Source organism: Pongo abelii, chromosome 1, assembly GCF_028885655.2.
Source record: "Pongo abelii isolate AG06213 chromosome 1, NHGRI_mPonAbe1-v2.0_pri, whole genome shotgun sequence".
Lineage (NCBI taxonomy): Eukaryota > Metazoa > Chordata > Mammalia > Primates > Hominidae > Pongo > Pongo abelii.
In genome coordinates, this window is record NC_071985.2 from 182,700,284 (window position 1) to 182,715,449 (window position 15,166).

General features: G+C 36.9%; 1 protein-coding gene across 2 annotated transcripts in view; it reads left to right on the forward strand.

Moving 5' to 3' along the window:
• The window catches only part of FAF1 (Fas associated factor 1), a 534,212-nt gene that overhangs the window by 399,459 nt on the left and 119,587 nt on the right, over positions 1-15,166 (forward strand). For both annotated transcript variants that reach the window (XM_002810838.5, XM_063712405.1), the window contains one exon: positions 2,609-2,763. In XM_002810838.5, coding sequence (XP_002810884.1) covers positions 2,609-2,763 — 155 coding nt within the window. The remainder of the gene's footprint in view (positions 1-2,608; positions 2,764-15,166) is intronic.

Genomic DNA, 15,166 nt, shown 5'->3' on the forward strand with positions numbered 1-15,166 from the left:
TAGGGAACTCTGCATGTTGGGTTTCTTAGTAGCCTCTTCGGCACATGTGTGTTTGGTTTGGAAGAGCATTTAAATTAAATCAGTGAGATAGCAATGTAAATCACTAATCTCTTTCCCAAAGTCTAAATGTTCCATTGCAGTGTTCTTGAGAGAAGTAGGCATTTTAAAGATTTAGCCATTGCCATTGTTTAGTTAGAAATATGCTGATTTAAAAGTGGACAGCTCTCTTGTTCCCAGTGTCTCATTAAATGTAGTTGCTGAGATACGATCAAGCTGAATTAGAGGTTGACATCCCTCTGTCTATTCAGTTAGAGAGCTCCTAAGAAGAGCTCTGAATTTGTTAATGGTGCCAGGTTCACGTTACTTTCCCTAAAGCATCAGAATTCTTGATTCATTTACTAAAACTGATTTTGCATTGCCATTGCTATTGGGTATCTTTTTTGCCAAGGGGCTGTGGCTTGTATCAGTGTTCTTGTTTCTTTCATCAAACAGGCTGGGACCCATGCTAGTTTAAAGGTGCAAAGAAGACTGAAAGAGACCTCTCTTGAGAAATTTAGTCTAGAGGGGAAACTGGTAAACAGTTATAATACTAATGGAAGGAGACAGAGGCCCAGGAAAGGAAGCTCTTAACTCTGCCTGAGGGAATCACGGAAGGTTTCATAGAGGCATTTGTTTTGAGCCTTATAGGATGAGTAGGAATTTACTAGATAAGTATCTCTCTAACAATGTATCTGATTACAAACTTCCTAGAAGCCTGATACTGTTCTCTGCAGACATCAACATAGATGAAGAAACCCCGAGTCTTTCTTGTTCACCATTTTATTGCCACTGCTTCCTGCTGAGCCTGACACAAAGAGTATTTCAACAAATGCTTGTTGAATGAATGAATAAATGAATTAACACATATAAGCAGGGTGGGATCAGCTGAGCTACTTATACCCAGGAGTCCTGCCCTTATTCCCATTACAAGCTGTCTCTGAGTCTCAGTCCAAAGCAGTCTGGCATCTTCATGTTGTATGAGTGCTCCCATAAGCCTTGACTACAGTGTGGTTGATTTCCCTGCTACCACTGTAGTATCAGAGAAAAAACACTTACTTGGACTTGGAGTTAGACAATCTGGGAGCCAATCCTCGTTGTATTACTTACTAAGTAGCTGTGACATTTGGGACAAGTCCGCTTTCTAAACCTCAGTTTCCTCATATGCTAATGGGGTTAAGGATGCTATTTTAAAGATTTATTCTGGAAATTAAAGTAGATAATGGTTGTGAAATTAACAGTGTCTCCTATTCGTAATAGATGCTTTTAGAATCTTAATCTACCTAACTGTGGCTACCCTCATCTATTACGAAATTTACCTTTGAAAAAAATAATTTTAATGATGATTACTATTACTATTATTTGGATTCTTTATCTAGATAATTCCTAACACCAGATTTCATTAGCCTTTCATCAGCATGAGCCTTATATTTTTCTGTAAGTTTCCTTCTTTTGTTCAGAATCCCACACAGCAAATTTTCATTTGCTGTCATCACATTCTTATTTAACATGAAGGGAAAGATACTAAGCTTCCTTGAAATTTTCCTTTGACAGAATTTCAAAGATTGGTTTGTATGTTGTCTTTACCATAAAATTTTATCTTTCCTTTCCCTGGTAATTGTGAGTATTGTTAAACTCAGCTCTTCTTTGAGGTAGTACCAAGAAGTTAGTCAACAATTTAAGCTCTTTAATCATTATAGTCATTGTTGGTAAAGCTAACATGTCGCAAACCATCAATGGCTACTTATAGCCATTGTTTTTATTATACCTATTACCTTGTTCAGTTTCAGTTTTTAGTTTTAATTATTGCATTGAGTATCCAACTATGACAGAAGACACATTTAAGAGACCAAATGTCATTTATTGAAAGCAACTTTTATTATGGCAAAAGGGAAAGAATAATTTTCTGTATGAAAAGCCACAGTGGACATTTTCTGAAATATAAACTAGAAAGAATGCATGTGAACTGAATATTTTTCCATCTTCAAATGGCAATTATATGTTACATGCTGATAAATAAGGGCTTTATATGAGAATACATTAAGGACTTTAAAATTATCTATAGAACAAAAAGAAAACTTCATTTCAGACCTTTTCCTTTCAAATGGAAGAGACTATCCATTGTTCAGATTAAAACCATAAAAAATATGTAAGAGGAATTTTGTCATTCTGTTTTAAAGGATATTTTTTCTCTGTAGTGTTGAACGGTTCAAAGTTAATATTTCTCTTTACATATATCTATTAAATGAAAAGAACAGTAAATCCATTTCCTTTAAGCAAAATACAATTCCTTTGCAACTTCATTTGAGATAGGCTTGCACATGTCAACAGAAATCTGCAATAGCAGTCTGCAACATTAGATATAATCATCCCAGCCTTTTTAAAGTATAAGGAGTAAAATTTTTTGATATTTTAGATGCTTTAGGAACTCCAAAATGTAAAGTACTCTTTTAGGGAATAGCATTTAATTTTTGTCTTTGCTGTTCATATAGACTAATTATGCCTCTCTAAAATTTAAGAAATCTTACATTAGTGGATATTTTAATTGATCAGATTTTTCTCCTCTTTTCAGAGAAAGCTTCTTGCTATCTACCTCCACCATGATGAAAGTGTGTTAACCAACGTGTTCTGCTCACAAATGCTTTGTGCTGAATCCATTGTTTCTTATCTGAGTCAAAATTTTATAACCTGGGCTTGGGATCTGACAAAGGACTCCAACAGAGCAAGGTAATACTGTTGTTCACAAGTTGTAAGTTGGGCTTCTATTAAAAAAAAAAATCATTGTGTTTGTCATCATCATAAACATTTTTCATCCTCAGCATTAAACTCTCTACCATTGCATTTCATTAGACAAAAGCTGCTCGTTGCAGCTAACGCATGCAGTTATTTGCAATTGTGAAAATATACCTTAACTTATAAAAACTTTTTAAATTCAAGAATAACCTGAAAACAAAAATACATTTCTCATCTTATTTTTGCAGTGCAACAGACATTTCTAATATGTTTTTGAACTTTTAGAGAAACCTGATGTTTTTAATGATGTTCAGAAAAGGCAAAACAAGTCTAATATATAATCTTAGTAGTGAGTTTATTTTTTAATAACTTCGTGAAGAAGGCAGGACTTTCTGCACAAGTCCAGTGGAGTTGGTAATAGCTTAACTCTAGCATATGCTAATTGATGTAATCGCTTTATTGCACACATTCTTTTGCACACAGCCAACAATACATCCATATTCTCAATAGGGAAAAAAAATTCCTTTCCTAGTTGTCAGGATGAGTTTACTTAGTTTGTTAATCATAGTATCTGCAAGTGATTAACAATTCTTCATATTTTGCCTATTTCAGTTTCCCATCTGAAATATATTTCATCATGTTTAATTACACATGTGGTCGTAACATCCCATGATGCTACTTTGGGTGTGTTAACACAATCATAATCGCAGGCTGCTGGTTTATGAACAGGGAGATTAAATTAATTCATTTCAAGGCAAGCATATTTTAGTTACCCAATTCAAACCATTATAGAACAATTAGAAACCATCTGATTTCTCTTTTTGTTATTTTATGGCTCACTGAATTTTTGGTCATCATTCAGACTTTGTTTTATTTAATCTGAATCAGAAAAGAACATGATTCTTTCCTTAAATGTGAGGCAAAATAATGTTGAAGCTATTTCATAATCTAATACTTCATTTCTTTAAGCAAATGGTTAGGAAATTTCATGAGATGACTTCGTTTTGCCTTGGAAATGTTCCCTGTTATACATAAGTAAAGAATCTTTAGCACCTGTATTTGTTTAAATTAAATCAGGTTATTATTCACACTCAGTTAAAGGTGATGAAAAGCAGTGCCAAAAACAGATAAAAATGCCACATCGAAGGTCTTTCATGAGGCAAAATACAGAGACTGGAGACTTGGCTAAATCTTTCGCCATTCACTGGCAGTAAGGAATCTCCTCCTTTCCTTTTATCCACAACTTGATGGAGAAGGAAACACTATTTCTAAACCATCTGTAGTGGCTAAGTTCAGTGGGCTACCTGCTGTTATTTTGTTCTATCCTCCATTTAATTCCTTAGTTCCTTTTATTTTACAATGACAAAAAATTGCAGTGTAGTTTCTTTTGAAAAACAGTGTTTGAGGGTTTTTTTTTTTATGATGGCAATCAACAGCCATGTAATTGCTTTGTTATGTTTTACTAAAGAAGTCTGTTAAGTAGCACAACTTTGATACACTAGTAATAAGAGTTTGCAGGTTACAGAGACACCTGTGGTGACCAAAGCGACAGAAGCTGCTTATTAGAAAGAGCCAGTACAGCTGTGTCCTATTAACTCCTTATGACACTTTTTTAAAAACACTAAATAAAGGTGTTGTTTAAGGCTTTAGAGCTATTTCTCAATGAACTGCAGGACTGACTATTAAGTATGATAGGATATTTCAATCTACATTTTGAGTTAAGCAACTGTCATGAAAATTTGTAAAAGGCAATATTAAAGACTGAAAATAGGAACATCTAGGAATTCAATTTAATAAACATTTATAGGAACCACAAATGGGGCAATAGGGGAATGGAATGATTTCTATAATTTAAGATACTTGGCATCCTTATTCAAAATATATTAATAGTTCTGTCCATATTACAAATTTAAAAGGTATTATATTTCTCTATATTAAAGTAACAAAAGATAATTACTGGGTACTGAGTTTAATACCTGGTTGATGAAATAATCTGTAAAACAAACACCCATGACACCAATTTACCCATGTAACAAACCTTCACATGTACCCTCCAAACATAAAAGTTTTTTTAAAATGTCAAAACATTAAAAAGCAAGTAATAAAAGTAACAAATAAAATTACATAGCTACTTTTGATCCATCGTTATTACTGTTAAGGCAAATGGGAAGATACACATTTTATAAACACAAGGTGAAAATTCATTAGAATGACATACTCCCAAAAAGGAGATTGACTTTGACATATGAAACTGTTAAGATAATTAATTAGGCTGGTTTATTGCTTAAAAAAAGGGCTTAACTTAACCACAATTTTCTTGCCACCTATCATATCACAGATTCATCTAAATAAAATTGTCTAATTGAGTTTCCTACTGTATTATCTTTCTTGGATTTTTACACCACATTTATCCAGAGGTGTTTATCATGAAAACTGATTGCATCACTCATTAGATGCTTTTAACTTTGAGTAACAAAACCTCAAGCTTTCACTCTCAATTCAGTAGACGACTGCTTGCACTAATATTTATTGATCCATGCGGTACATGTCAAAGGGTGTTATGACATCATTTGCATATTATTAGCAAGCTGAAATGGGGGCATATTAATATATGGAAATACAGAAGAGATTTCTAGGCATCACAAGTAAGATTGTTGTTGTGGGCTTCCTTTTAACTGTTATTTCTTTATGATAGATGTAAGTTTGGAAATAAATTCCTGGTTAATAGCTTGCCTGGTCCCATATCTGGTTAACCTAGTTCATACAGGCCATAAAAATTTAGAGAGTCCTGGACCTGTAAGCTATTTGGATGTTTTCTTAGTACTTTCCTAGGACTACCAGCTGATATTATATCTGAGGATGTTGATATCCAAGGTGGGAAGAGACTTGCCAAGCAGATATACTTTTCTTTAAGGATTACTCTGATTAAGCCTATAGAGTATTAGTTCTTCAATCACAGTTTACTATGGATCTCTCATGTATGTAGGAGATAAGTGAAGGATATTAAACCAAGTGAATGCTTTGATGAAGTCACCAGAATATGAGGATCACTTGCTATTATAAATTAAATTTCCTAATTTCTCTAACAAATTGGAATAAAAAAAGAAACATTTCTATAGAATGTCATAACCCCTGTGATGTTGATGATTTGGATTTTTACGCCTCTTAAATGATTCTAATAACTTTCTTTCTTAGTTGAATACTTAGATTTTCCAGCCCACTGTGTATAAAATATGTTGGAATAATTCTTAGGTTGATCTTAGAACATTCCAAATATGAACTGAGACATGAAACTTTAGCTGTAATGATTAATGTCTGTCATCTCCCCTACTAAATTGTGATCTCCTGGAAGGGCTTATTCGTTTTGTCGGTTTCAGTAAACAAGGCACTTTTTTAAATTCTAGGAAAAAGAAACCCAGAAAGCATTTAGCAAATAAATGTATGCATTTATTTTCGTCTAAGAATGTTGCTTATAATTTCAATATTGCATATCTAAATAGGAGGTTTTTTCCTTGGAAAATATTGTACAGTCTTTTGGGCTACCATGTCTAGTTGAATTTCAGAGCCATTCTTAAAACAGTGACAGGAAGCCCTTGGTAGTCTTGAGAAGTGCTAAAGGTATAATTTCTTTTTTCTTTTAAGAGACAAGGTCTCGTTATGTTGCCCTGGCTGGAGTGTGTAATCATAGCGCACTGCAGCCTGAAACTCCTGGCCTCAAGCAATCCTCCTGTCTCAGCCTTCCTAGTAGCTGGGACTACAGGTGTGTGACACCATGCCCTGTTCTAATTTCTTAAATATTGGTTTGACCAGTAATTCTGATGGGAATAGTAGGATGTACCTGTAAAAGAAAGAGCTAAAAACAGATAGGTAATAGTAAACAAGAAGATCCTGCAAATCACTTCGTAGTTATGCAGGATTGGTTCCAGGACCTCCTGCAGATACCAAAATCCACAGATACTCAAGTCCCTGATAGAAAATGGCATAGTATTTACATATAACCCATGCACATCCTCCCATCTACTTTAAGTCGTCTCTAGATTACTTATACCTAATACAATGTAAGTGCTATGTAAATAGTTGTTATACTGTATTGTTTAGGTAAAATGACAAGAAAAAAGTGTACATGTTCAGTATAGACACAATTTTTTTCTGAATATTTTTGATACTTGGCTAGTTGAATCAACAGATGCAGAACCCACAGATGCAGAAGACCAACTGTGTTTCTTATGTTTGTTCATTGAGTAAACACTGAATATTTAATATAAACCAGGAGTGGTGCTGCCATCTGAGAATGAAAGGTGGAACAAGACACAATCCTAACCCTCAAAACACTCATGGTCTAGTAGGCAAAACAGACATAAGAGCCAATATATAATATGAGGTATGTACAAGGTACTTTAGGAGTATGGATGAACTTTATACTGAGTTGCTGTACCCAAGAGGGTCAAAGAGGGACTTGAAAGAGATGATACACAGAAAGATGAAGTTAGAACTTTACTCTTTCTATTTAGAGATTTTTATATTACCATAGTAGCATTCCTAGTCTTTTGGGTGGCCGATTTTGCTGTTCTTTACTAAGGGGCATTGGTGTTTAAAACCTCATAATTACGTATGGGGAACAAAGGGTCAGTGGTTGAAATAATTGAGGAGAGAAGGAATAGAGGGAGCTGGCCAGCTAATATAATCCTCTGTAATCTGAACCAGATTGAAGATTAAAGTCAACCAGCCAACATGGACAAATCCAAAGATGTTTTGTTAATGATTCATCCAGCATTGGTATATGTCTACAGGCAAACAGTGAAGCAGGGATAAGATATTCTTTTGGATATGTAACATGTAGAAAACCATCATAGATTTAACTAATACAATAAAAATATTGTTAGTACAATGTATTCTTAATGAATGAGTGCTTAGCTATGAAAGAATAATTTCTTAAAATTCAGGACAGGTATCACTTCCGGGAAGTCTTGCCTCTCCCCACCCTTCTCTTGCCTCAGTCAGGGTTAAAATGCATATTCTGTATGCTCCCATAATATATCTATACTAACTTGTACTAATAGCACTCATTACATTGTATGGTCATTGTCTATCTCCCTGCTAGTTTGTCAGCTTCCTGAGGGAGCTATGTCTGTAATCCCATTGCTTTACACAACTTCCTTCCTTCCTTCCTTCCTTCCTTTTTTCCGTCCGTCCGTCCGTCCTAGATGGCGTCTCGCTCTGTCACCCAGGCTGGAGTGCGGTGGCACGATCTTGGCTCACTGCAACCTCCACCTCCCAGGTTCAAGCGATTCTTCTGCTTCAGCCTCCCGAGTAGCTGGAACTACAGGTGCGTGCCACCACGCCTGGCTAATTTTTGTATTTTTGGTAAAGATGGGGTTTCACCATATTGGCCAGGCTGGTCTAAAACTCCTGACCTCGTGATCCACCCGCCTCGGCCTCCCAAAGTGCTGGGATTACAGGCATGAGCCTCTGCGCCCGGCCACAACTACCTTTTAAAGAGTAAGTACTATATTGATAATAAACAAATAATCTCTAATAGGCTTATTGAAAAATAACAAGAGAGTACCAGTTTGAGTAATGGCAAGAATTTTGGAAATACAGCTACATTCCTCTAATTGTGTGATCTTCCCCTGTAGCCACTACTGGTACTAATATATGGTACTAAAGCCTTCATTCTCCTTACAGAATGAACTAAAAATGTTCATATTGGATACTTGGTCTTCCGCTGGCATTGTAGGGTCCCAGAATGTCATGGTGTATGCTCATGTGCCTCAGGTGCTCCCAGGCCATCTGGAAAGTGGCTTGAATTCCAACCCAGATGAGTTCTTCCTGGTTCTAGAGTTTCTTCCCCAGACTTCACCAAACCTCTGTGATACCCCAGAAGTAATTGGCCTCCCAAATTGGGCCATTCTGGGATGGTACTGAACCTTCTACAATGGTGGGAGAACTGATTCAACATGTCCCCAGGCCCGAGTGCTAGAGTGGCTACATGGTGGAAGAGACCAAGCATTCAGGCATGTTCTGTTAGAACACCATCAGAATTAACCATAAATAGTACTATGTAAAGCACCAGCATAGTAAGTATTAATCTGTTTCCCTCTATAAAGGCTGTACCCTCCAGGCTGAGCTGTGGATTCTTAGCTGAAGTTGTTTCATCAAGGAAAGCTACATCACATATGTGACACAATGAACCACCAGTATTAACCAGTAATAAGTGGGTTAGTGGGTATCTCTTGTTCTGAATAGGAGGGTCCACAAAGCAAATATAGGTGCTGGTTTAGATTATCTAATTCTAGAACACTTAGAATCAAACATTGAATTTGACTGGAATAGTGCCAACTGGGTAATCAGCTGGCTATGAGTGCTGGAAAACGAACTGCTTATGTAAGTACCTGAGATGAAAATGTTTTGCACAGCAATGTACATGCTACTAAGTGTTAAATCAGACATTGCACACTATTTCTAAGCAGTGTTCAGAGTAGCTGTAAACGGTTCCCCCAGGAGTTGCCAATAGTGCTTGGGTTACACAGGTTGCTTGTAACATACACATAGCATTGTATTAAATTTTGTACACACATTTAATACCGATATTCACAGACAGAATTCTGTGCCTGTCAGTATTAGCTTTTGAACTTAATGCCCTTGGGTGTGGTATTTCAGGTCACTGCAAACTTCCGCTGCTGTGCTGACAGGTACTTGGTAGGCTTAATATTCAAGTGATAGTTTTCCACATTACTTAATCTTTGGCAAGAGTTAATTGACTTAAAGCACTTATTATCAGTAAGCTGTCTTCACATGTACTTTCCATCTCAGTAATTAGCCATATTCACAGTGGCTTACCCTTAATTCCAGACTACTCAGTGGTTCATGCCTGGCTGAAGCCTTGCTGACCATGTTACTCTAACCCTACACTTCCATTTGATCCAGCAAATATAGCCCAGGTGTGGAGTCTGCATGGGAGACACAGGAGTATTAATTTCCAGCTGCTACCCTAGGTACAAATATGGATTCTGCAGAGGTAGCTGATAAAACAGATGAACATGTTGTGGTCAGGGTACTAAGATTTCAGGAGAGCCTTCGTGCCAGATTTCCATATAATTTTCCCCAAACTTCTTTATTCCCTTTGTGCAACATTTTCCTCCAGTACTTTTAAAGGAAGTGTATTGCCATCCTAAACATCCCAGGTCAAGGGCTTAATTAATGCTTTAAAATGAAGGTTCCAAAACACCAGGAGAGTTTGTCATTTTCTCCCTGGTTTGTTTTGTGAAGAGGGAGGAGAGAAGGTGAGGAGGAACCCCTCCTGTTCCATGATTACATCCTACCCACTCATTTTCTCCTTTTCTCTTCTGCTTTTGATTTTTAGTGGCGGTCTTAACAGAATGTCAAGATCAATTTGCAGCATGGTTTAACTCAAGGTTTGCGTTCTGCCAGCAGCAATTGTCCCTGCAAACAATGCCGTGTGTTCTTGTAACTTCAGAAGCTTTTAGAGGGATCATGGCAAGGGCAGCATCTAATGACTTTATTAGTGTAGGGTTTCAAAATGGGCTCAGTAATTGTTCATATCTCTTTGTCAGCAAGTCATAATTACTGCTCAGCATTGTCCAAGGGTACACTTGTGAATAGTTTCCTAATAGTACTGAAAGGAAAGGAAAGGGGGAATGGATAAAAGTGATGGCCTCTTACAATTGAGAATAAGCCAGTCTCTATATAGTTGATGGCTAAACTGTTTATAGTACATTCAACATTCTTAAAACAGATTATCCTTTTTTTTTTTTTTTTGAGACAGAGTCTTGCCCTGTTGCCTAGGCTGGAGTGCATTGGAGTGATCTTGGCTTACTGCAAACTCCACCTCCTGGGTTCAAGCAATTCTCCTGTCACAGCCTCCCAAGTAGCTGGGGCTACAGGCGCTTGCCACCATGCCTGGCTAATTTTTGTATTTTTAGTAGAGATGGGGTTTCACCTTGTTGGTCAGGCTGATCTCGAACCCCTGACCTCAGGTGATCCACCTGCATTGGCCTCTCAAAGTGCTGGGATTACAGGCATGAGCCTCCTCGTCCGGCCAAAATAGATTATCCTTTTAAAAATGTTCTTTGAGATAATTTAAAATTACCAATTTACGAGCCTTTTTTACTCTGATTTGGATACTTCCTACACTCCTACCTAGTACTACAGTTATAACTGCCTGGTTGCACATGCGTTGTATTTGAATCAAAGCATTTGTTTTTAAAAAAGAGCTCATTTTCCTCTGCACTAATCTAATTAATGCTATTCAGGAAATATGCATTTAACTCAGATACAGTTGTCAATAAATAGCCTATGAAAACTCTTAGAAGCTAAGATACAAAGGTGATATTATTGGCAAGCCATTCCAAAAGAATAACATTTTAAGTTTCCATCAAATTCTATTTTTCTCATGCACTAGATCTTTCTTATAAGTCTGTTGGTGTTCTCCTTGGTCATCTCCCAATTACTCTGTGTTTTGAATATTTTTGAATATTCTAGGTGTCTTGATTATGAGAGTCACAGAATTAAAAGAATCATCACTGTCTCAAGATGAAGTTTGAGGTTAATTCCAAACCTTTCCCTGTTTGTGATCTGTTGCTGAATCCTTCCCCATTCTGTAACCCGTCCCCCAACCCCACCAGTGTGCTCATGTATAGTTATATGCAAATAGTTACTCCCAATAGCTGGTTATGCTTGTATTTTAGAACATACAGTTTTTGTATTGATATAAAACATGAGTAATCTAATGAAACAAATTCCAAAAATAAGATAAATATCTTATTCTAAAAGTAATATAAGTATCTTATTCTAAAAATAAGATATTTGGGCTGGGTGCGGTGGCTCACACCTGTAATCCCAGTGCTTTGGGAGGCTGAGGCAGGTGGATCGCATAAGGGAAGGAGTTCAAGACCAGCCTGGCCAACATAGTGAAAACCTGTCTGTACTAAAAATACAAAAACTAGCCTGGCATGGTGGCACATGCCTATAGTCCCAGCTACTTGGGAGGCTGCTTGAGCCCAGGAGGCAGAGGTTGCAGTGAGCTGAGATTGCACCACTGCACTCCAGCCTGGGCAACAGAGCAAGACCCTGTATCTAAATAAATAAATAAATAAATAAATAAATAAGATATTTATAACGTGAAATATCTTAAATATATATATGCCATCATGTATTTTGCTTTTCTTCTTGCCTGAAATTAAAAAGGTCTGAAAAGATTTGTTTCCTTAACTGCTCTCATTAATAATTTTTATATTGATGATATTTCAGCAGACTTTTTACTAAATCATATCACCTATGCCATTGAAATTGGTAGCACATTTCTCCTCTTCTATAAATACTGATAGTAAAACAGTCAGAGAAATTATAAAAGAAACATGTTAGTTCAGTGATATAAAACCACGTAAGTAATTTGGTTCCTCTGACATATTTTACAGTGTTCACTTGTCAGTCTACATAGATGCTAAAAGATATTTTAAAGCCCAGCAATCTTAATGTTCTAATCTGCCAAATAGACCACCAAAAAAAGGAGGGTTTCTGTTAGTCTGGAGTTGGAGAGTAAGGTGGAATCCTGTTTCTGATGTGTTTAGGTAATTATTAAAGAATAGATTGGGTGTCCTTTCCTTAAGCTTATGTTTTTGTCTCTCTACTTAGTAGCATTAGGGTAATAGAGGAGTGACAGATAGTTTTATATTATTCAAAACAGAGTTAACTATAAAGACTTTTTAAAAGCTGTTTGACAGTTTATCTACTGTTGGCTAACTCAGTCTGTAGCAACAGCAACAATTTAAGAATCCTAAATAGATTGCTTTCATGTGCTTTTTTTCCCCTCAATACATGATCAGCACCAAGAAAGTCCTTTTCAGCAAATACTTTTTTACACACCTCAGCTAAGGAAGGAATGAGGCAAGGTTATGTGAAAAATTAAAAAGCCTTGATTGCCGTACCTCAAATCTGAGAAATTACATAGCCCAGTCCCAGTAATAAATGAGCTACTGGATTCTCTGAACAGCCCTCAAATAATTTACTGTCTCAGCAACAAATTTTATTATGTGTCTATTAGGAAAGCTATGTATTAACTTGTTAGTTCTTGAAGCAGACTTGTACACATTAAAATGTGTCAGTTGCTGTTCTTAAAGAAAACTGATTTTCTATTTTATTTTATTTTATTTTATTTTATGTTTGAGACAGTGGTCTTTCTCTGGTGCCCAGGCTGGAATGCAGTGGCACAGTCTCAACTTACTGCAGCCTCAACCTGTTAGGCTCAAGCAGTCCTCCCACCTCAGCCTCCCAAGTAGCTGGGACTACAGGTGCGCACCACTACATCCAGCTAATTTTTGTATCTTTTTATAGAGACGGGGTCTCACCATGTTGCCAAGGCTGGTCTCAAATTCCTGAGCTCATGCAATCTGTCCACCTCAGCCTCCCAAAGTGCTGGGATTACAGGCACAAGCCACTCTGCCTGGCCAATTTTCTTTTTAAATTTCAATAGATTTAGGGGTACAAGTGGTTTTTAGTTACATGGATGAATTGTGTAGTGGTGAAATCTGGGTTTTTAGTATACCCGTCTTTCAAATAGTGTACATTGTACCCAATAGGTAATTTTTCATTCCTTACCTCCTTCCTACTTTCCCCCTTCTGAGTCTTCAGTGTCCCTTATACCTCTCTATAGGCCCCTGTATAACCATAGTTAGCTTCCACTTCTAAGTGAGAACATGATGACTTCCAGTTTCATCCAAGTTGTTGCAGAAGACCTTGTTCTTTTTTTTTTTTTTTTTTTTTGAGATGGAGTCTCGCTCTTTCGCCCAGGCTGGAGTGCAGTGGCGCAATCTTGGCTCACTGCAAACTCTGCCTCCTAGGTTCACGCCAGTCTCCTGCCTCAGCCTCCCAAGTAGCTGGGACTACAGGCGCCCGCCACCAAGCCCAGCTAATTTTTTGTGTATTTTTAGTAGAGACGGGGTTTCACTGAAGACCTTATTCTTTTTTATAGCTGAGTTGTATTCCATTATATATATACACACCATATATATACACCATATATATAATATATACACATACCATATATACACATGCCATATATATACACCATGTATATATACACACACCTAATTTTATATATATAGGTATACATACCACATTTTCTTTATCCACTCATTGGTTAATGGGTACTTAAGTTGATTCCCTATCTTTGCCATTGTGAATTGTGCTGCAATAAACATATGCATGCAGGTATCTTTTTGATATAATGACTTTTTTTCCTTTGGGTACTCAGTAGTGGGATTGCTGAATCAAATGTAGATCTACTTTTCGTTCTTAGAGGAATCTGAATACTGTTTTTCATAGAGGTTGTACTAATTTACATTCCCACCAACAGTGTATAAGAGTTCCTTTTTACTGCATCTGTGTCAACATCTATTATTTTTTGACTTTTTAATAATGGCTGTTCTGCTGTTCTGACTGGTGTAAGGTGGTATCTCGTGGTTTTAATTTGCATTTCCCTGATGATTAGTGATGTTGAGCATTATTTCATGTTTGTTGGCCATTTGTATATCTTCTTTTGAAAAATGTCTGTTCATGTTGTTTCCCCACTTTTTAATGGGATTATTTGTTTTTTTTCTGGCTGATTTGTTTGAGTTCCTTGTAGATTCTTGATAGTAATCCTTTGTCGGATGTATTTTCTCCCATTCTTTTGCTATGCAGAAGCTTTTTAAAAGCTTTGGGTTTTATTTTGGGGTGTGTTTGTGTGTGTGTGTGTGTGTGTCAGGGTCCTGGGGTGTGTGTGTGTGTGTCAGGGTCCCGGTGTGTGTGTATGTGTGTGTGTCTTGCTCTGTCACCTGGGCTGGAATGCAGTGGCACGATCTCGACTCACTGCAGCCTCGACCACCTGGGCTCAAGTGATCCTCTCACTTCAGCCTCCTGACTGAAGTAGCTGGGACTACAGGCTCATGCCACCATGCCCAGCTATTATTATTTTTTTTTGTAGAGACAGGGGTTTCACCATGTTGCTCAGGCTGGTCTCCTGGGCTCATAGAAACTATGATTTTTCAATACAACTGTTTTCTCATTGTTTATGCAGACAGACAGATGTCAATCATCATAGAATGTAGAGCAATTGAGAAGTAAGGCTCAGGCTGGAAATATGAAAAACAAGATGATATTAGACAAGTAGTATAACATTTCTAGATCTTTCTTTTTCATCAATGAAAAGAGAGTGACTCACCTATTTGACCTGAGACCTTTGTCTGTAATATTCTGACTTGGATACGATTGTTTTCAGTAGAAAGATGTGAGGTAAGCAAGGGTTCATTTTTAAAATAAATTTTGGTGAAGTTTGATATATCAGATTATAACATAAGCATGCTACCCTTACCAGTTTGTGATAATCTGATCAGAGTGA